The 23,842-nt window shown below is 38.6% G+C and overlaps 1 protein-coding gene and 1 pseudogene across 3 annotated transcripts in view; both read left to right on the forward strand.

The window, feature by feature from the left end:
• The first annotated feature begins 3,834 nt into the window (after positions 1-3,834).
• On the forward strand, positions 3,835-4,323 carry LOC143685908 (peptidyl-prolyl cis-trans isomerase A pseudogene; annotated as a pseudogene).
• A 9,077-nt stretch (positions 4,324-13,400) lies between these two features.
• The window catches only part of NPEPPS (aminopeptidase puromycin sensitive), a 146,309-nt gene continuing 135,867 nt past the window's right edge, over positions 13,401-23,842 (forward strand). The window contains exons 1-2 of one of the 3 annotated variants that reach the window (XM_077164602.1): positions 13,401-13,606; positions 17,052-17,217. In XM_077164602.1, coding sequence (XP_077020717.1) covers positions 13,416-13,606; positions 17,052-17,217 — 357 coding nt within the window. In that variant the 5' untranslated portion in view covers positions 13,401-13,415. The remainder of the gene's footprint in view (positions 13,607-17,051; positions 17,218-23,842) is intronic. The other 2 variants (XM_077164603.1, XM_077164604.1) reach the window with 2 other exon arrangements.

Raw genomic sequence — 23,842 nt, forward strand, 5'->3', positions numbered from 1 at the left:
CCTTTCAACAGTCTTATGATTTGGCACTATTATCACTATTTCGTGGTTGAGGAAACTGAGGTATAGAAAAGTTAGGTAATATGTCCAAGGTCATATAGTTAGAAAGTTGCACAGATACAACTTGAATCCAGTTACTACTTGAATTCAGACAGCAGGTCTCCTACATACTCTTGGGAGAGTAGTTTATGGGGGTCCCTATCAAATTCTAACCTCATTTTCTTAGGGATCCCCAGGATACAACTGAGGCTCTGTTCTCTATCCTGATCCCTACCTAGCCCACAGTCTGTTCTATTGGCAACTCTGCCTGTAAAAAGGTCTGTATCAGCCTAGAACAAACAAGTTCTAGGACTGCCTTAGTCTGTGGCAGAGGTCAAAGTATGGGCAAGGGTAGAAGGGGACATCAGTCAGGCCCTCTTCCTCTGCAGAGGTGCAGCCTCCCAGTTCTGGTCTCTGGGTGTATCCTTCCAGACAGAAAGGGAGCAGTTAGCTTAGTCAGCCTTCTCTTCCCTGGAACCTGGCACACCATGAAATTCAAGAGATGCCTGAGGCCAATTTAGGTAAGTTCCACACAATAAACATTGAGTCCCAAGGATGGGCCAGGCCCTGTGTTGGGTTGAGGTACAATGATAAATAGGTTACATGCTTTAGAGGTGAAGAGAAGTATTTTAGCTGCCAGTTACCTTCAGTGGAATAAGTACCTTGGTAGCTAGAGACCTGAGTGTACTATTTGGAGTGAGTGAAAACAAGAGGAAATAGGGAGGAGGGAAAGTAGAGATAAGGTTTTATCCCAGGGTTTTTGATTTTAGGAAACCAACCTGATTAGAAAAAGAAATAACTCTGTAAGGATTGCTGGCAGAGGGGAGGCACCTTCAAAAGCACTGAGCTCTTCAACTCCAGGTGAGGTCAACTACATTCCTGTTTATCTGGAATGGAGGGCAAAGGGCAATCAGGGAAAAGTTTCAAGATCCATAATAGTGGGAGGTTCTGTGAAATGTTAATTCCTGCTTTTTCTTGGCAGTTTTTCTGGAATTTGTGATGAAATCTAGTGAAACTACTAGTGACCACAGCTATTTCCCTGCTTCTAGGTGGCTGGCTATCACCTGAGCCATTCCAGATAGCAAGCTGCTAGGAATTTTTTTTCTCATTTAAATAATAAAGAGAAGGTACCATTGTTTTTGTTTTTGTTTTTGGTGGGGGTGGTAGGAAGGAAAGAAGAGAGAGGTTCATTTTCCAAGAGCAGTGAATAAGCAAGCCACATACTCTACATTCAGGAGACGTTCTTGCAGGAGAAAGAGTCGTGGACAAGAGACCCTGTTACTGGTTTCAGATCTGCTCCAACTCATTGTGAGCTTTAGAAATTCACAGCTTATCTGTACATCCATTTTCTCATTTTTTCTGTGGGAATAAAAAATTCTTTTCTTTTGATGATATTGTGAAAATGAAAGAAAGGAATAATAGGTAAATATTTCAAGTCCTTAGGAAATATTACTCCTTAAAGATTTATTTTAATGGTTTTAATAATTTCTCAGACTATTTCAGGAAAGTGAAAAGGCCATAGTCAATATGCCATTTTAAAAATAGATGCTGGGGTTATTTAGAGGGCCTCTTTTGAGTAACTTCCTCCTCTTAATTGGGTCAGAAATTCTGGCATTGACAGAGACATAGATGGGCCAAAATAGAACTTAACTGTTTTACAACTTCTGGTTCTCAACAGATACCACTTAATCATTTGGTCCCATTTCCAAAGCTAAGTTATTAAAGTATGGGCCAGTTCTAATAAAGAAAATACTTATGAAGAAAGATGGATAACAAAAAGAGAAGGCAAAAAATAAGTCAAGAAAAAGCCCAGTGATGAACTACAGAGTGGTAATAAAATGTAGAAACATTGGCAAATATATATAATAAAAGTCCTATGAACTCCATGGCAACATGGGACAGGAATCCTAGAATGAGCTGGCACTCAGCATCAGGGGACTGAGAAAACCTTCTCAACCGAAAGGAGGAAGAGAGGAATGAGACAAAATAAAGTGTCAGCGGCTGAGAGATTTCCAACAGAGTCGAGAGGTTATCCTGGAGGTTATTCTTATGGATTATATAGATATCCCTTTTTAGTTTATGATGCATTGGAGTGCCTAGAGGAAAGTACCTGAAACTAAAGAGCTGTGTTCCAGTAGCCATTTTTCTTGAAGATGATTGTATAATGGTATAGCTTTTGCAATGTGACTGTATGATTGTGAAAACCTCGTGTCTGATGCTCCTTTTATTTAAGGTATGGACAGATGAGTAAAAAAATATGGATAAGAAATAAACAAATAATGGGGGGATAAAGGTTAAAATAAACTGAGCAGATTGAAATACTAGTGGTCAATGAGAGGGAGGGGTAAGGGGTAGAGCATGTATGAGTTTTTTCTATTTTCTTTCTTTTGCGGAGAGATGCAGATGTTAAAAAAATGATCATGGTGATGAATACACAATTATGTGATGATATTGTGAGCCATTGATTGTAACCATGTCAAGAATGTATGTTTACAATAAAAATATTTTTTTTAAAAAAAGGCCTATGGATATCATAATACAATACATGATATGTTCAGTGATATTACATGATATGGTCAATATATTGTCTCTCATTAGGAATGCTCAGTTCAATGTGCTGTGTCAATCTGCAGTGCAGGCAGTGCTAATGCAGAATTTCTATCAATCCCTGCAAATGAATCTGTGATGCCTTGTCTTATATAATTTATTTTTGATTTTTAACTGAATAAGCGTACATACCACAGAAGAAGTGATCAAAGGGGTTCAATCTGTAAAAAATATAAACTATTATCTATGCTTCCAGACTTTATTGCCACCCTGTAGCTTCCACAGAAACGACAGAGAGAATAGAAGGGAAAAAAAAAAAACAATGGATCCTTATCTAGAGAAATATAGAGAAGAAAATTAAACATGTATAAAATGACCATGGGAACAAAAGTAGGGAGAAAAAATCCAAATCCAGGTGTGCCGGTTTGAAACTGTTATGTTCCCCAGAAAACTCATGTTCTTCAATCCTGATTTAATATGTAGCGTGGGATCTTTTTGACTAAGTTGTTTCCATGCAGATGTGACCATTTGTGGGTAGGACCATTTGATTAGGTGGTTTCCATGGAGATGTGCCTCCACCTATTCAAGGTGGGTCACTTACTGGAGTCTTTTAAGAGGGACCCATTTTGGAAAAAGCTTCAGAGCTCACACAGACAGAGACATTTGGAGATGCAGAAAGAAAAAAAGAAAATGCCCCCAGGGAAGCTGTTTGAAACCAGAAGCCAAAGTATCAGCAGATGACAGCCGTGTGCCTTCCCAGATCAACTTTTCTTTCTTTTTTTCTCTTTTTGGCATGGCAGGCACTGGGAATCAAACCTGGGTCTCTGGCATGGTGGGTGAGAACTCTACCTGCTGAGCCACCATGGCCTGCCAGTTGGATATTTTTATGGCCTTAGAACTATAAACTTGTAACTCAATAAATTCCCTTTATAAAAGCCAACCTATTTCTGTTATATTGCATTTCCAGCAGAATTAACAAACTAAAACAGGGAATTGAGAGAGATAGATCTTCAAGAACATAATGTAATGTGTTAAGGGGAGAAGACAGTGAGACGCACAGTAAAAAAATATATAGTTCAGAAAGGAAGCAGCAATTCTTCAGGGAAATGTCCTAAACTTCACAAATTGTTGAATGCAGCCCCCCTTATTATGTCTGTAAGCATAATAACTTTTTCCAAAATTAGTAGAGTTGGAAAGGACTTTAAAGATTAGTAGAGGCCTTGCAGATACCACAGTTCCCCTCCTGCAGCCATGGTCAACCCCACTGTGTTCTTTGACATTGCCATTGACATGAGCCTTTAGGCTGCATCTTCTTCGAGCTGTTTGCACACAAAGTTCCAAAGATAGCAGAACATTTTCGTGATCTGAGCACTGGGAAAAAAGGATTTGGTTATAAGGTTTCCTGCTTTCACAGAATTATTCCTGGGTTTATGTGCCAGGGTGGTGATGTAAAATACCATAACAGCACTGGTGGCAAATCCATCTATGAGGAGAAGTTTGATGATGAGAATTTCATTCTGAAACATATGGGTCCTGGTATCTTGTTCTGGTCAAAGCTGGACCCAACACAAATGGTTCCCAGTTTGTCATCTGCACTGTTAAGACTGAGTAGTTGGATGGCAAGCATGTGGTCTTCAGCAAGGTAAAAGAGGGCACGAATATTGTGGAAGCCATGGAGCCCTTTGGGTCCAAGAATGGCAAAACAGCAAGATCACCATTGCTGGCTGTGGATATATGTAATAAATATGCTTTGTGTTTTGTTTTTACCACCAGACCACTCCTTCTGTAGCTCAGGAAAGCATCCCACATCTCCTGGTCTGCCTCAGTATCCTATCATTGTGCTCTCGCTGCAGTTCTTTGGGTTCTACATTACCTTCCTCTTCCAAGTCTAGCTGGATTGCAGAGTTAAGTTTATGATTATGGAATAAAAACTTAAAAAGAAAAAAATATTAGTAGACTTGGAAAGGACTTTAAAGATTATCTAGTCCAAACACTAATTTTATAGATGAGTAAATTAAGACACCGAGAGCTTCTAGAGACAGATAAAGGATTTGGGTGGCACAGCTGGAAAGCCAGACTATTCTGATGACCCTCAAGGAAAAAGAATGTCTTTTAATAGTTCTTAATATTTAAACAAAACAGGTGATGGAAACCCATCTGCTCTTGGATGGGCCAAGTTATGCACCATCTGTTAAGGAAGAGCTAAATGGGAACTCAAACTTTATTCCTCCTTGTCTTGTTCTGGCCATTCTCTGGGTAAAATTACATCAACCTTGGCACTTACAGAAAGAGATCATGGGGATTCTGAACATTGAGGAGGAAAGAGTGTCTGTTCTCTGTCAGGCTGACCTGGGTTCTGGCACTAGTTATCACTAAGTAGCCACTGAGATCTGGGCAAATTAATTAATTCATGCAGTCCTTGGTTTTCCAAAACGGGAATAATCTACTTCATGTGGTTCTTGGAGGAATAAGTGAAAGAACTACATAGTATAAAATAGAAAGGGGGCCGGCCACGGTGGCACAGCAGGCAGAGTTCTTGCCTGCCATGTTGGAGACGTAGGTTCGATTCTTGGTGCCTGCCCATGTAATAAATAAATAAATAAATAAAAAATAATAAAATAAAAATAAAAGGGAAAGGAATTCACCAAGGTAATAAAAATGGTGAATATTGGGGTGGGAAAAAAAAGCCCTCTTCCTAATCAGGAATTTTTTTTTAACTGCAAATAAACAGCAACGTGATACCAATTTCACCAAATTGGCAAAGATGAAAAGGAAACAAAACTAATATTCAATACAGGAAGGTGTGGAAGCAGATATTCTTTTTTTTTTTTTTTTTTTTTTTTTTTTTAAAGGAAAGACAGAGAGAAGGAAGGAAGGAAGGAAGAAAGGGAAACATTTTTAAACATTTTCTTGTTTTATTGTATTCTGTTTCTCCGTTTTTGTTACATGGGCTGGGGCCGGGAATCGAACCGAGGTCCTCCGGCATAGCAGGCAAGCACTTTGCCCGCTGAGCCACCGCGGCCCGCCCAGATATTCTTATATATTGTTGAAACAAGTATAAATTGGCATATTTCTGGAGGTAATTTTGGGAATGTGTATTAAGAGCATTAAAAAATGTTCACACTTGTTAATCTAGTACATTATTTCCAGATACTTAGTCTAAGGAAACAATCATATGTAGGGAAAAAAGGATATATGTATGTTTGTCCCTATATGTTCTTTATATGATAGGAAAAAGTATAGTAAGTGACGAGTTCCTCTTTCCCACATGGCACAACCTTCCTCTCTTCTGTTAGCCAAGAAGAATGCTTTGCTCCTAGTAAAATGAGGATTGGGCTCTGGAGAAAATGAAATATAGCTTTGATTTAATTTACATCGAAAAAAAGGCATATATTTACAGGAAAGGGAGTAGAATTTTATCAGAAAAATTGGAGAGGAGGAGAGGATGGGAAGTGGTAAAAGGGAAGGGTGGAGAATGGGGCGGGGGGAAGAAGGCAATGGAAAGGAAGGAGGAGAGAAGGGTAAGGAAAAGGGGGCTGGGGAAGGGAAGGAAGAAGAGGAAGGCTAGTTGGAAATGAGGCTTCAAGTGGTTGTCCTATGTGTGAGGTTACTAAGAGAGAGATGGAGAAGAGAGGATTTTTAGAAGCTATGCATGAGATTATTTTCTTTGAGATTACTCTGAGTGTTTTGGTTTGCCAAACCTGCTGGAATGCAATATACCAGAAATGGGTTGGCTTTTAACAATAGGGATTTATTAAGTTACAAGTTTATAGTTCTAAGGCCATGAAAATGTCCACATTGAGGCATCCAGAGAAAGATACCCTGACTCTGAAGAAAGGCCAATAGTATCCTGGATTCCTCTGTCACATGGGAAGGAACATGGTGATGTCTGCTGTTTCCTCGCTCCTGGGATCCACTGCTTTAAGTATGTGTGGGTCCTTGCTTGCTTTTCAGAGAACAACTCTCTGAGCTCTCTGTTGTCATGTGAGTCTCTTCTTAGTGTTTCCCAGGCATCTCTCTCCCTTTGTGTCCTTTATTTGGTTTCATCTCTCTACTCTCTGTTTCAGCTCTGAACTCTCTATGTTTTCTGTCTTTTATTCTCTTCATAGAGGTCTCCAGTGAAAAGGATCAAGACCCACCTTGAATTGGGTGGGCCACGTCACCAGAGAAACAATTAAATTAAAAGGTCTCACCCAATACCAGATCTGCACCCACAGAAATGGATTAGATGAACATGGCTTTTCTGTGGTATATAATAGATTCAAACCAACATAGAGAGACAAGACTTTCTTTTCTTTTGTTCTCTCTTCCCTCTCCTTTTTATTCTTCCTTTCTTCTCTTCCTCTTCATACTCATGCTTTAAAAGCTATTGTTCACTTTTATTCTTACTCCTCTTTTCCTTTGTATTCTTTTTCGTTTTAAATGCTGGAATGAGTGTTCTTTAAAATCTTAGCATTGGCTGTCCATCAGCTTGGTTTTATATGGTTTATATTTAAAACAACAAAAAAGCAGAAACACTCTATTATAGCCAAGAATAGGAAATTAGTTAAATAAGTTAAATATATATCCATAGCCATGAAATTGTTCTGAAGAATATTTAATAGTATGAATATTTTTAATGCTATATTAAGTAAAATAGTTCATGTCCTAATATATTAAGTATATGTGTGTTATGTATATGTACATGAAGACAGACACTACCAAAATGTTAATAGTGATATTTTTGGAATTACTGATTATTTTTATTTACTTAATGCTCATCTAAATTTTCTGAATTCCATATATTGACCAAATAATACTTTTGTAAACAGAAACCCACTCACAATACATTTTATTTTTAAACGTGAGCAGCACAAGAACCATACAACTTCTAGAAAAAAACACAGAAGATTATCTTTGTGACTTTGGGAGAGGCAAAGATTTCTTGGCAGGACACAAAACATGAGCCATAAAAGGAAACACTGAAAAATCGGACTTCATCAAAATAAAAAATGTATACTCACCAAAAAGATACAAATAAGAAGATGAATTGATAAACCAAAGAACAGGAAAAAATATTAATGTAACATATACTTCACAAAGGACTCATATTAAGACAATATAAAGAATGTCGATAAAACAACAAAAAGTATGACCAGCCTTAAAAAATGGGGAAAGACTTGAACAGTCACTTCACACACACACAAAAAAGATAAATAAATGGCCAATAAGCCATGAAAAATACTTGCAGTAAATGCTAGGGTGTGTACCCTAATTCTACTTTAGCTATGAGGAACTTATCAATTGTTGGTAAGGTTTCCAGCAGACAACCCTCAACTGTAAGCTCAGTTCAAGGATTGCCTCAGCTGAAGAGCCCTGATTTGCCTAAAGTCACTCCTTCTTCCTAGGATGGCTTGCATCCAGTGATTAATTAATAGGGGAGTCTTAAGGCCTAGCCCCTCCCCAAAACTCAGAACATCTTTGAAGACTCACTCAGCTTCAGTGCTCTTCTTAGGTCAGCTGAGGTCTCTAATCATAGCTCAATTTCTTTCTTGGCCCAATCCTGCTTCCATCTCTTCTCTTCCACAGGTATGGATGCCAAGAGCACACCCTTAAAAACTTCCAACCCACTAATCTCCCTCTCAAGTTAAAATTCTAATGAGATACCATTTCACATCCACTAGAAGGTTGAAAAATGACTGATGACACTAAATATTGGTAAAGATGTGGTGAAACTGAAACTCTCATACATTGCTGTGGTAGTCTAAAATGGTTCAACCAGGTGAGATGATTAATTGGCAGTTTCTTATAAGTTAAAAATACATTTCATCTACAATCTAACAATTCCACTCCTAAGTATGTACCCAAGAGAAATAAAGACATATATCCAAAAAAAAAAAGACTTGTACAAAAATGTTCATAGTAGCCTAAGTTATAATAGCCCCTAAATTTAAAAAAAAACAAATGTCTATCGATAAAATAATGGCTAAATAAATTGTGGTACAGTCATAAAATACTACCAAGCAACAAGCAACATACTGATACACACAATATGGATAAATATTAAAAAAACCATTATGTTGTGGAAAAAAGCCAGACATACACACACACAAAAAAAACACATACTGAATGATTCCATTGATACGAAGTACAAGATCAGGCAAAACAAATCTATGGTGATAAAAATCAGAGAGTAGCTGCTTCGGTGAGGTGAATCTCAGGGGTTGGGGATTTACTGAAAAGGGCCATGAGAAGATTTTCTGTGGCGATTAAAAGATTCTATATTTTGGGCGGGCCGCGGTGGCTCAGCGGGCAAGAGCGCTTGCCTGCCGTGCCGGAGGACCCCGGTTCGATTCCCGGCCCCAGCCCATGTAAAAAATAAACAAACAAACAAAATATAATAAAACAAGAAAATGTTTAAAAATGTTTCCCTTTCTTCCTCCCTTCCTTCCTTCTCTGTCTTTCCTTCCTTTAAAAAAAAAAAAAAAAAAGATTCTATATTTTATTTTGGGGTGGTACTTTCACAGTGGTTACAAATGTTACAAAATAGTCATTTACCTGAACATTTAAGATTTGTCCATTTTATCGCATGAAAATTATACTTCAATAAAAGCTTATTTACAAACACAAAAGTGGGTGAAACTACACACTCAGAAAATGTTTAATCAACAAGTAAAGAGATGACTTTTCTAAAGAATCAAATTATTAATCATTATGGAATAGATTCCACTCCCCTGGGTTATGGTGAATTGGGAGATTCTGTGGGAATCCTCCTTGATTAAAATCCTATGAATATTTCTTTTCATAGGATTTTTTCCTCCCTCATTAAAATATTTAAGCTCTAATATCCACAGGAGTGGCAGAATCAGGTCTATGTCTGACTGCTATTGCAGGTGAGTGGAAATGCTAAAATACTAAGAGAGAAAAGTGATGAGAGGAAGAAATAAAAAACGATAATTGATTTCCTAGTGTGATGTATCAGTACTCAACATTATCAATGAATAGTTTTTTTAGCATGAGTACGCCCCAACTACTGCATATCTATCCCATGCAATATTTGGAGCATACTCATGCTTTAAAAGCTATTGTTTATCTGAAATTCAGATTTAACTAGGGGTCCTGTATTTTATTTGACAACCTTTGTACCGGAGAGAGCTACTTGGCATAACCTGTTCATTACTTTGCAGAGCAAGAGGTCCCAACCTAGCTGAAGAGAACTGAAACTTTCTTCTGCTCTGTTATTTCTACTCTGTCTCCTTATTGCTGAAACATACTGAGGGAAAAACAAGCACATGTAAATATATAGATTAATGGATTAATTGTGCTAAATAAAGAGTATACTTTATTTCCATCTCTGGGGTTTGGTTATGAAGGTGCTAAGGAACTAAGATTAACCACATGAACTTCCATACCTAGAAACTTGTTTCTCTTGCTAGGTTTGCTCTTCCTAGTGAATAATGAACAGATTCTATTTTGTAAGCCATTTGAGTCAGACTTCAAAGATGTTACAGGAAAATATATATTTTTTCTAATGAAGTTATCCTCTACCCTTTCACTAAGGGATTTCCCTATATTATTCTGCTTTTACAGGACTTGTCATACAATGTCAGATCTCCAGGGTAGAAGCCTGCTTCTCATTGTGGCTATTACCTAGTACTACAAAGGTGGGTTAAAAACAGCAAAGTTGCTGTGTCTGATTTAAGCACTCATAGAGACAACATTCTTTTCAGCGTCAGCTGATGCTCTGCAGCACAGGATTCTCTTACTCTCATTTGAGCTGCCTGGTTATTCTAGCAATCAGATCTTTCTGTCTCCTTCCTTTCACCTGGCCTTGACACTAGCTATCATGTGTCCTCTTTGCCTTGACTCACAGGCACACAATTCTTCTTTCATTTTCTTTAAATTCAAATGCCAGAATATTGGAATTTCTAGTACATTTACATGGCTTATGTCAACAATGTAATGGAGTATTTAAAATCAGGCCTGTCCTGGGAAATCTAGGACATGTGATCCCCCTCATATTTCAACAGTTGTCCTCTGACAGTTACCTAGGATAACAAAGATATCCGGAAAGGGGGCAGGTCTGGGAGTCAGGAATTCTTTTCATCAAGGCTCCAGTCATTGCTTTGCAGTTAACCTTGGACAAATTACTGTGTCGATCTCTGTCCCATGTCCATTTTTTATCCTCTTTTATTCAAAGTCCACTATAACAATAATAAAAAAGAACAAAGCAAAAGGAACTCATTCCAAGTTTCTTTTGCTATCTTTAAAATTTAAACTCCGAGTCCGAGTGTTTGTAACATGGCATACTGGGCTTCTCTGTTCCTTTACTATGAAAGGGGGAAAAGTTATCATGGGAAAAAAACAGATCTTAAAGAATTTTCCATTTTAATTCCTGGTTTCGAAGAAAGATAGAACATGCATCTGCTTTCAAGAGAACAGCTTGTAAAAATCAAGCTTGACCAAAACCAAGCCTGAATCTGATCAAACCTCAAATCTTAGTTCAAATTTACAGAAATATAGGACACAGAGGAACATGGTAAACACTATCAAAAGGACACAATCAACAAAACAACCGTGGGAAATTCGGCAAGACAAATCACTGGGTTTCTTCAACAACAAAAAATTGGCAAGACAAAAATAAATGGAATGGGAACCTATAGATTAAAATAAAGTTAAAAGACATGTTAACCAATTGTAATGTATCAAACTTGTTTGGATACTGGTTGAAACAAACTGTAAAAATGAAATAAAAGTTTTAAAAAAGAAAAAAAAAAATCAAGCTTGAGCCCAACCTGGATAGAGCTACAGTGCTCTAATTCATGAGAAAAATTAAAGGAGACCGGGATTATAAACTAAAGAAAGTGATTTGCCCTTTCATAAAGTAGTAATAACACGCTCTGTAAAATAGTGAAATAATGACCCTCTTTTTCCTTCCACTTCCTCAGTTCCTTCGATCACTCTCCTCCCTGTAAACTGGTATCAACTTCCTTTAATATTGAGATAAGAGGGTAATAAATCACTTTAGTAAAAGTACATAGGGCCAAACCAAGACATTTTGGCATCTCTTGGCACTGAGGCACATCAGGATAGGGCACAGCAAAAATACAGGGCTTCCTGACGCATAGTTCCTAAAACTGTGGCCTTTGCTTCATAACTTATGTAGGTTTGGGGCCAAAACAGTATAAATCTCTCCTGAATGGTTTGAATGGTGCCTTTCTGCCTAAAGAATCTGTCTTTTTTTTTGGCCTGTCCTAATTCCTGATGCCAAGGCCCTGTGGTTTCTGTGCTATGCCTCGTTCTAAATGAATGTATATTTTATACAGTGCGATCACACTTTGAACTAAAATAGACAATATCCAGAAACCTGCTGGTATGGCTTCCCAGGGGTAAAGAATATGACTAGTCTGCATCACTTTTTGTCTCTTTGGCTTCATCTTGAGTCCATACACAATTACATTGTCATCTATATCTTATTTAAAGAAAGTAAAGAAAGGGAAAGAAAAAAAGAGAGGAAGGAAGGAAGAAAAGGTACCAAATCCTAAAGGCTAGCTTCAGGACTATTTTCCTAAATTCATCTTAAAAATGTTTATCTTAAAATGAAAGGGTCCTAGATGCTCACCTTAAAGTCTATTTTCAGCTTTGGTGTTATTTATTAGGGACAAGATGACTCAGTTCAGTCCTGTGAATAAGCAGGCTACAAGCCAACTTCTAGCTCCCCTATACTATTTTAAGTATTCATTAATTTTGATTCTTATGCAAATTCTGTAGGGAGGCTAACATACTCATCCTCAGATATTTAAGATATACAGCTAACATTCCTGGGTAAATTGCTGTCATAAAATCACACCCCATGAGATGTGATTCTACCAGTTTGGCAGGCATTAATGTCTTGGATCTTTTCTGAGAAACAATACCAGATATCTGTTTAAAATTTCATTCCACCCTTAACCTAGGGTCAGACAAAGGTCAGATTATTCTCTTTGTGAGGCATGAAATCAGGTATTGAGTGAGGACTAATTCTGATGTTAATTCTTCTTGTCAGGGACTTAAAAAGCAAACACATGTCAAAATCAAGTCTGAACCCAGTCGGATAAAACTACAACCTGAAGAGAGCCAACGGTGGAGAAACTGAGGCATTTGACTATTTGTTTCCAAGTTGTTGAGACTGCTAATCCTCTTGGCTACTTCACCTGTGTGGTTCAACCTGCGTGCACACTTCTTTGTTTTTGTTTTTATAAAATTTGAAGTCAAGGCAAGCATCATTGTTAATTGCAGAATGCTAAATCCAGAACACGGTAACCTTTAAAGACTTGGGAATCCATGAGAAATGTAGCAGCATTCTGGAGACCCACACATCAACCACAGATGTGTGCATTTGTGCCTGCGGCAGAGTGCTGGCTTCACTCCAGGGGCAGGTGAAGCCTGACCTCACATTCAGCCAAGCCCTGGTTGCTTAAGCCTTCAAATGAGGACATAGCCAAACAGGTTTATACTAATTTGAAGATCACCAACAAAGGGGCTGGGTTTAGTCATCTAGATGACATTCATTCAGGATTGGCAAATAACTCTGGAGAGTGCTTATGAAAAAGAAGGTAGGAATACTGAAAAAAAAAGAGAGGCTAGAAAGGAAGACAGGTAGAAATGTATGACTTTTTCAACTTCCTGAATATCAACAGAAATAAAATTCTTTCTGCCCATGATGACCTTTTTTTGGCCACACCTAGATGCATAATGTCTGTCACCCTCAAGTATATTTATACGTATATATCATATTATTATATCATATATAGTTGTTATCCATCAGTATAGTATATATTTTAAAGTACAGGGAATTAACTTACTTCCCTTTAATGAAGAACGCAGGATGGGAAGGCAAAATTCTATCCTCTCACATTTCCAACAGTCATTCCAACGGCCATTCCAACGGCCATTTTAAGTTAAAAACAGTCAAGGCTGGGAACTCATGGCATCAGCTTCCTATGGCTTGCTCTCCAGCTTTTTGTGTTCCTAGTTTTTGGAACCCCTTCACCATATTCCGCAGGTAACACTCCTATTAGTATAATGAGAGTTATAATAATTTTCATGCCTGAAAATGACATCGCAGGGCATAATTTCTAAAGGAGGTTAAATATTAACAGTCATGCTTTGTTTTTATCTAATGTGGGAGGTTTTACAATGGTCTCCCAAACTCTTCACATCTTTTTTCTTCCTTTCAATGTTCCACTGACAGTTAGGGTTTCTTTCCCTTCTGGCTGAATATTTTGGCTCCCTAACCCAACTCCTTTATATTCTCTTTGCTTTGAAATATGTCTTTCAATGCCTTACATTTGTTCTGTATGTCCTTTATTCCAATCCTTTAACATTCTACTACCAAAAGCATTCTGATATTAAGAAAATGCTAGGAATTTTTTTAGAAACTCCCAAGCCAAGGTGAAATAGTACTTTTCTTTGAAAAAAGCATGCATAAATCTGCTTTATAGATGGGAAAACTGAGGCAGAAAAATCATGAAATCTGCTCTGTTTCCTAGAGAAAGTCAGTGATAAGACTGGGATTATTTCCTCAAGTTAGATTCTCAAACTAGTGTTTGAAACCTGAAGACAAAAGTGCCCAAGACTAGAATAACTTTGCCAAAGGTCTTTCTTTATTTTTTAAACTTTTGGTTGAAGTATATAGAGACTTGCATAGGTTTTTTCACTTGCAGATTTTCAAGGGCTTAGGTAACAGAGAAGTTTAGAAATGTTAGAAGTGAGGCTAATGACCTTAAGACATTACTGATTTCCCCACCCCTAAGGAAATTAATTTCCAAGGGCCTTGTCTTCCTCATTTCAGTTATTTGAGAGACTCTCGCGTAGGAAATATATTAGGTTGTTATTCAGTCTCATTTAAGGATGTTATATATTACCTTTCACTGCTCCATCCCAACTTGAGATCTGGATTCACTCTTGATTTGCTTCCCTAGATCCTCCTGCATCATGGGACTTGAGCAGCAGAGGATCACAATTACTGCTCCCATGAAGTCCATGGGCCCATTTTTTTCTGTGTGTTTTACTTTTTCTGAGATTTGTATAAAAAAGGTTGCCTGTAGGTAGGGAGGGTAAAATATTATTCCCTTGTAGTCAATCAGGTCAATAACAATTGAGATGTACCTTGTGAAGGGTCCAGTTCTGACAGTTATAAAAAAATTGAAGGCAAGCTCTCACTAGTAATACATCTTGCAGAGGTACACATATAAAGCAAATTAAAAACACAATTACAGAACAACAGAGTAAATATAAGTAAGTCAGCAAAAGCCGCGTATCTGGAGCTGATGAGAAAAGGGTTGGAGTTGGGTGGAATTAGTCAATGGAGACTTTCTCGAAAAGGTGAGTTTTGGAGGAAGGGAGGGGCACAGGCTTGCGGAAAAGAATGAGGTCATACCAGCAACAGAAAATGGAATGAGCAATGGTAGAGAAGAGAGAATGAACATGCTGTATAGGCCAACTGGTAAATGGGTCATCTTGCTAACACTAGAGAATCTACCTTAAAGTGTCAGAAGAAACAAGTCTGGGGAAATGGTCAGGACAGTCCATGGGGAACCTCAAAAGGTTATAAGTCAAATTTGCTTTAACAAAGGAGAGCTTTATAGGTTTTTGCATAATGAAAATAATGTTTTAAGAAGCTGAGTTACAAATGGATTATAATTAAACGAAATTGAAAAGTTATAAAAATAGGGAAGTTGCTATAAAATTCTCTAGGAGAGAAATATTTTTTTCTGGGTCTCAATGCCAGCTCTGCCCTTTATTAGCACGTGCTAATTATCCGCTGTGTGCCCTTGGACAAGTCATTGGTTCTGTATGCCTATATTCTCATCTGTAAAATGGGGATAATGGTACTCACCTAACAGATTTGTTGATAGGATTAAATGAGTTAAGACATGAAAAGTGTTTAGTAAGTACTCAATGTTAGCCATTATTATTCAAGAAGTGGTGATAGCAATGCACCCATGTGACAAAAGGCCCTGAATCATATCTCAGTTTGGAAGGATTGCAGCTTTTCTGTCTTTCTATACAGGAGGGTATGATTCAGAGTATAAGAGGGCAGGCCTGGTGTCCAGGATTATGTTGCCCACTACAACAGCCACTAGCCACATGTGGCTAATGAGCACCTGAATTGTGGCTAGTCTGAATTGAGATGTGTTTTAAGTATAAGATCTACACTAGATTTTGAAGATTTAACAGGAAAAAAAAAGTTAAATATCTCATTAATATTTTTATATTGATTATATGCTGACATGGTAATAGTTTAGATATGTTGGGCTAAATAAGCTGTATAATTAAAATTAATCTCACCTGTTTCCTTTTTACTTTTTTAAATGTGACTACTAGAAAATTTTAAGTTACTTAGTGGTTCAAGTTGTATTTCTATCGGACAGCACACTGGTCTAGGACAGCATTCTGAATTGAGTTTTGGAAATTAAGGGGTTCGACCTGAGAAGTTTTTAGAAAGGAATGTGAGGATTATGTATGAATCTCCTTGACACTTAAAAAAAAAAAATAGATGTACCTCAATTTGAAAGATATTTTACAGAATTAAGTGAGCCATTAAAGAGGCCATGTCAGTGAAAGATCTTTTAGTTTTAAAAAAAGAAACAGATGAAAATGGGACAAGGTGAAAAATCTTATTTTAAACAGTAAACCATGGAAACAAATTAAAATTTTTTCCTAACTTTTGGAATCACTCCTTCAAAGCTCCAAATAGCACTGGTTTGAATTAACCTGGGTTAGTGAAGGTTTTCTGACAAAATTTTTTCAAATCATTCCTTGAAGTTGCTAGTTAAAATAACAGGAAAAATAAAGCTCAAGGAGTCTCACGTCAGGGCTTTCCGGTGATATAAAATAAAACTCAATTTGGGGGTTTGCTTTGAATTAATGTTAAAAATTTCACTGACAGCATTTACTGACCGCCCGCACAGACCATAACTAGCAAAGACAGGTAAAAGGCCGCACGCCTTTCCTTCCGCTTCGCAAGTGTTTCGAGCTCCTTCCGGCTAGCAGGGCATCCATCTATGGGATGGCTTCGACAGGTGCAGCGCTGGGAGCCGCCTCCTGCCCACAGCTCAGAAGGGTGACCCCGCGCTCGCCCTCTCCGCTCCGCCCCCTGACCCAGCACGCGCGCGCACGCTGGCGGGGGCGTGCCCGGCTGGCGGGGCCGCGCACGCAGCCGGCGCTGCCTCCTCCCTCCCTCCCTGCCAGCCCTCCTCCCCTTTCCTCCCCTCCACCCCCTTCCCGGTAGGCAGCCCGGCCGCCTGCCCGCCCTGCCTCTCTCCCGGCCCCTAGCGCTCCGGCTGGGTCTCTCCCCCGCCCCCCCCCCTAGGTTTCCCCGGTCGCCCTCCTCAGGCGGTCGCTCGCGCTCGGTGGATGTGGCTGGCAGCCGCCGCCCCCTCCTTCTTTCGCCGTCTGCTCTTCCTCGGCCCTCCGCCTCCTCCCGTCCTCCTTCTCCTCCTCAGCCGCTCCTCTCGCCGCCGCCTCCACAGTCTGGGCCTCGCCGCGATGCCGGAGAAGAGGCCCTTCGAGCGGCTACCCGCTGATGTCTCCCCCATCAACTACAGCCTTTGCCTCAAGCCCGACTTGCTGGACTTCACCTTCGAGGGCAAGCTGGAGGCCGCCGCCCAGGTACAGCGACCCTCCGGCGCCGGGGGGTGAGCTGCGGAGCAAGCAGTTAGGCCGCGCCCGAGGGCTGGGCTGGGCTGGGCTGGGGGCCCGGCTGGGAAGGGCGGGCCTCGGCGCTTCGGGGCTGGGGCGGGGGAGACTGGCTGGGAGAACCGGCGCGCCCCTCTGGGCGGCCGCAAGGCGCCGGGTCTGGCGTGCTCTACCCGGCTCTGCCGGGGTCGCGCTGCGGGGCCTGCGGGCCCGGACGGTGAGCCTCTCAGGGTCGCGCACACCTGTGTGGGGCTTTCTCCCGGGCCTTCTGGGCTTGGGAGAGGGCGGAAGGGTGTTGGGGGAGGCCGAAGGGGTCTCGGAGTCCACCCTCCGTCTCAGTGTCCAGAGGTCTTTTCTCTGGTTCATTTCACACCCTACGGGGAATAGATTGGAAAGGGCGGTCATCTGGTAGTCCGGCCGCCGCGCTGTAACAAGGAGGGGAGCTTCTAGAAGGGGGGAGAGGGCGAGAACGAGAATGTTAATCCCAGGCAGCCTTGCTGAGTTCTCTCCGCCTGCTCCAGCCATGGGTGCTTTTTTTTTTTTTTTTTTTTTTTTTAACTGATCCGCCCCTTCCCTTTTCCCCGCAAGTGACAGTGCAGCAGTGACTTTGTTCTCCCCTAACCTCTAGAGAAACTGCGGCAGAACCCCATCTCCCCTTTTTTACCCTTGACTTCCTTGTTTTGAAGCCTTTGAAACAGGTGGATTTAGTGCTATAGTGATGGTTGCTTAGCAGCACCTTTTTCTCTGAAAGAAGCTATTAGTTATAGGATGCTATTGGTGAACTATTCCATTACTCTTCATTGCAGTTTTGGTGAATCATTACCCCGCCCCCCGCCCCCCACCCCCCGCAACAGTATCCGAAGTATTGTTTGATTTTGGAGGCCATTACATAGGTGCCCAACAAAGGTACTTACAATAGACTTTTGTAGTACTATGTTATATGAAGTCTGCAGTGGAAAATGGGAGCTGTTTAGTAGCTACCTTTAAAAATAGTGATGGTCAATATAATTTCTTTTCGGACCTCAGCAAGGAAATGGGGCCCATAATCAAATCAGTAGGTCTCAGCCTTAAGAATAGGGTGTATGTTGAAGCAAAATCAAAGAAATGTACACTAGTAATCAAATGAACTGAAGGTAGGCAGTTGTCTTTGAAAGCCAAGAGGGTCCAATAGTCAGATTGGGAATGTGTCTAAAAGTGTAGAGTTAAAACGTGTGCTGTCAGATTTGGGGCACTGATGTGATAGCATGAGATTTTTAGGGTCTGGCTGCAGCATTAGGCAAAAATCCCCGTGCAAGTCAGGTGACAGAATTTTTCCATTAAGAAAGGGAATCAGAATGAGGGCATTTGGGTCTAAATTAGGATTTGAGGGGGCTCTTTGGGACACTGTAACGTTTCAGCCAAGTTACTAGAGTGTTTGATGTAATATATTGGCAGGGGGTAGATGGGAGAGATTGTAAACAGTAGTGTGTCTTGTGACTTGGCAAACCTGCTGGAAGAGGGACCTAGTGATGAATGAGTTTGCATTATGTGAACAGACTAACGTTTAAAAAAGTATCGTCTTTGTCTTTACACTCTTAGTTGGTATAATGGCTTTCATAATTTTGGGAAGCATGCGTATTTAGAAAAAATATTTAGAAAAAATGGTCAAAGAATTTAAAAAGATTAATTATTATGAAGTGACAGCTTTATTTAAGTGTTAGGATAGAACAACAAGCAGTGACATGCTTCTTCTTCACTCTTTCTGTTTGCTTTTCAAAAAAGATGAGCAACATGTAGATTTGTTGGGTCATTGAGGGAGCGTGAACTAATACCAGATAATAACAAGGAAATCTGATACAAGGAAATAAATGAATTGGATCTTTTTAGTAATATGAACATTTCAGACATTTCTTTTCAGCTAGGTGACAACGCAAAGATGATAGTAAATCTAACAGATTTTAGTAAAGGATGATTGGACTTTTAATTGCACCCATTGCCACATTTGGAAGTATAAATGAGGTATTAATATTAGTAAGAAGTAAAAAAGCATATATTAATGTTTTTGAAATCATAGAGTGGAGCAATGTGTTTAAATTAATAATGTTAGAAATATTTTATTGTGGAAAATTAAAAATAGTGACAAAATTCGTATCTCTAGACACCTAGATTTATGACTGGTATCAGGCTAGTTTCTTTTTTTATTTTATTTTTTTTACGTTTTATTAATAAACCAATCAACATACAATATGAATATTCTTTTTTTATCACATAGTTGTATATTCATCATCATGATCATTTCTTAGAACATTTTCATCAATTCAGAGAAAGAAATAAAAAGAACAGACAAAAAATTCATGCATACCATACCCCTTACCCCTCCCTTTCATTGATCAATAGCATTTTCAGGTTAGTTTCTTAACAGTTGGAGTCATATTACACAAAGTATGCAAGTTACTCAGTTGCTTTAGTTGCAAAATTTTATGATAAGCTCAGAATATTTGTACAGGTTACGTATTAGGAAATTAGTGGAATTTTAACCTGGCTTGTGGTATGAACTCCTGGGGAAGGTGAAGAAATTAGTCAATGTGCAGTGATTTAAAAATTAGTTGCCTTTCAGATGAGTGGGTGTGGTCTGTTTCAGTAGGTTTTGAAAATGGTTACCATGGGTCTAGAGAAATGGGACATTCTTCCTCCCCTACCTTTTTCTCTGATTTTTTTTTTTTTTTTATCATGGGCAGGCACCGGAAATCGAACCCGGGTCCTTGGGCATGGCAGGGAAGGAATCTTACCTGCTGAGCCACCGTGGCCCGCCCCCCTACCTTTTTATATTGGCTATTATTTGAATGCAGTGGATTATTGTAGATATTTCAATTTCTGACTCTTTTGCTTTGTGGATAAGTAGTTAAAATGGGTTATGATTTTACAAATGTGGTACAATTCCTGGTTGTATGAGTCTGTTGTGGTTGGTACTGTAGTTGGAAGGATTTTACCTGTGCCAGAGAAATGAACGTCATTCTTTAAGCCAGAAATCAGGATTTCTGATTCTGCCAACAAAGTATTCATATTGGTGTTGATTAAATCTGAAACTAAGAGAATAGTTACAGATATAGTTTTGGCAGTCTAAAAACTTGGCGCCTAAGTGGATGTTATTGTCAACTCTGTGTTAATGGAATTTTCTACCCAAATTTTGCATATTTTCCATGCAACTCTTTTGGTAGTTTTTTATTACTTTGTAAAAAAAAAAAATACATAAAATTCATCAAATTCATCACTTGTCCAGCATTGTGCCAGATGACTATATGATCTTAAGAAATTATCTAAATTTGAAAGATTGATAAGAAAATGAACTTTAGTTTTTCTGAACTGTTCCTTGAAATGCATCTGTGGGGAAACACCCAATTATAAGAAACTTTTATGTTAGGGTTTATCCATTATCATCAAGCAGTGAATTCTGCAGTGGATTTTCCAAATAACTGAACTTTACCTTTTGAGACACTTTGACTTAAAATATATTTACTTATTTGGATGGGAATATTTCTAAAATGAAGTATCTTTTTAAGCAATATTTGATTATTCCTTATAATCTAGATTTTTTTTTTAAATACTGGCTATCATTCTGAGAAATTGCCATTAGTAGTAGAATACTTAAAACTGTGGAGACTACCTAAGATGTGTACTATAACTTTTTAATTTCATATCTGTCTTTGAAGTTTTTTGTTTTCTTTACTCTCAGGTTATCATTTCTTATTGCTGATTGTGCTTTGTAGCTGCCTATTGTGCAATTTTTTCCCTTTTCTGTTTTACTGAGCTTGATCCAAAGAGGTCTTAGTACCCAGATAAACAAGCTCATTTGAATTTAAAAATAAATAATTTCTAAGTGAGGATTTGATGGATTCTTTTCTGAGTGAAAGATATGAGCTTTTTGGACTTTGTATCATATCATGTATCCTGGCTTTTCATACAGGCCTGTTTTTTTTATTGTATAGTGTAACATATATACAAATCAAAGAAATAAAAAAGCAATAGTTTTCAAAGTGCTCTTCAGCAAGTAGTTACAGGACAGATCCCAGAATTTGTCATGGGCTACTATATGATCCTCTCATATTTTTCCTTCTAGCTGTTCCAGAGTAAGAGGGCTTAAATACTATTTTTTATCATTGCGATTGACTTTTTTTCCCTCTTTTTTTTTGTGAAAAATAACATATATCCAAAAAAGCAATAAATTTCAAAGCACAGCACCACAAATAGTTGTAGAACATATGTCAGAGTTTGACATGAGTTGCAGTTTCACAATTTTAGTTTTTTACTTCTAGCTACTCTAAAATAGTGGAAATTAAAAGAGATATCAATTTAATAATTCAGCATTGATAGTCATTTGTTTAATCATCTCTTCTCTGTATAACTCCACCATCACCTTTGATCTTTCCATCCCTCCCTTTAGGGGTGTTTGGGCTATGGCAATTCTAAATTTCTTATATTGGAAGGGTCTGTCACTAATATGGGCTGGGGAGATGGAACTATCTGATGTTCTGGAGAGGCTGGGCTAAGTTTCAGGACTTACCTGTACCACGGACCCATCTGGAGGTTGTAGATTTCTGGAAAGTTACTCTAGTGCGTGGAAGCCTTGTGGAATCTTATCCCTTGGTGTTTTTTAGGATTGGCTGGAATGGTCCTGGTTGGGGGGTTGGCAGGTTATGATAGGTAGCAAGGTCTAATGGAAGCTTGTGCATACAGGCCTTTTAAAAAAAAAAATTTTTTTTTAAAGCTTCCTGGTTCTGGAAAATTGATGTTGTCTAATTTAACCTGGACAAATATGATCTAGAGTAATAAATTATCTATGACACTACTCTGAACTTTTTTATATAAATGAGCCTATTTCTATTGTAAAGTATCTTATATTCAACCTTCTACAATGTGCTCTTTTAACTATCCATTTTGGGTGCATGGGTGGTTTAGTGGTAGAATGTTCACGTTTCATGCAGGAGACCCAGGTTTGATTCCCGGACCATGCACCCAACAACAACAACAAAATGTCTATTTAATTTGAAAACTGGCTCATTTTAAATTTACTAATTATTTCTCTGTATTGTCTTTAGGAATTATAGCATCATTCCACCAAGGCAATGATTATTATAAAGTTTTAATGATGAAATATCTTGTTAGGCAAAGTCACTCAGGCTTTAGACTGATTGACATTTGCAGTTGTCACACTGGAGATTTCCATTTATTGAAATCTCAGGACTTTGGCAATGAATAAAAAATCCTCTTGGCCTTTACTATAGTAAATGTAAGGTATTTTCCTGAGTGATTTTAGTGACGACTCATTCAGGAAAAAATGAACTCAGATTGCTGCCTCCCACCTCCTAGGAAACTTCCACTGTAAAATTGTCACCAAGGGTCAAGCTACCTTTTTAGTAGAGCCATTACGTAGTATTTGGTTCACTTGAAGTGTAGTCTGTATAGTACTCCAAGAAGACTTTAGCCTGGGTTTGAGACAAGAAAAGATACGTTAACATTCCATTCTTTAGTATGTCAAATGGAAAAGTTGAAAATGAATTTTATCAAAACAATTTATAAGCCAACTTTAACATTTTACTTCTAATTTAAATTTGGAAACTGAAGACCTTAATGTGGAAATGCCTTTGAATTGTTACTTGTGATTTCATAATGAAATACAGGTAATATTTGCTAACATGATGGTGTTAATATGTGAGAAATCGCATCCTACATCATCAGGTCAGTGGTATTGTTTGGGAAACATCAAAAAGAACGTTAGAGTCAGCATGTATGTTTATATCCACGCTGATGTTTTGAATTACTTTCCTGGGGCAGTACATATATGCTAATATTCAAAGTGCACCAGTTCTTAAATTTTCTATCATTCTGATCAGAGACTTTACACTTGATCTTAGCCAAAAGGCCGAGAAGCGGTGATCAGAGACTTTATATACTTAAATGAATGTTGTTAGATGATATTCAGAGTAACATCTTTATGGTTAGAACAACATTTAATCTTTTTTGTTTGTTTTCAGGATGTTTTATTTCTTTAAAACAAAAGGTCTTAAGAAATTACAGCAAAAAAGAAACATGGATCTTTTTTATGTTATTTTTACCCTCGCCTTATATGCTTGGTATATTTCATTGGAAAAGAAAGCATGTCAGCACAATGCAAAGTGCTAAGAGAGGGGTGAAGTTGGAATTTGGTTCCATCCTTCTGACATCCTGGGATCAGGGGACTGGGAATGTTGAAAGAGGAGATTTTTTAGCCAAAGTGAATTTGGGGGCTGATTCTGGGGTGGCGGTGTTGGTGGTGCTGGGCGGTTGGGGCGGGGCCATGGGGAGTGGAAATGACAAGCTCCTGAACCACATCCCGGATATGCCTACGGCCCCCATCTATTTCCCTGCCCCTCTTCTTGGGCCACCTTGGGCAGAGTTGATGCTCAAGAGTTGTTCAATAACAGCAATTAAAATAGAACATATTTAATCTTGTTCTGTATATGTGTTAATAGTAAATGATAACTGTAGGTATTAGGAACTAAGCTCTAAAAGAAGCGCTTTCTACGGATTATCCCATTTTTGCTCACCTTTAAATGAATGCATCTCTAATATGGGAAAGAGT

The sequence above is a fragment of the Tamandua tetradactyla genome, chromosome 6 (assembly GCF_023851605.1).
Source record: "Tamandua tetradactyla isolate mTamTet1 chromosome 6, mTamTet1.pri, whole genome shotgun sequence".
In the NCBI taxonomy this organism is placed as follows: Eukaryota; Metazoa; Chordata; class Mammalia; order Pilosa; family Myrmecophagidae; genus Tamandua; species Tamandua tetradactyla.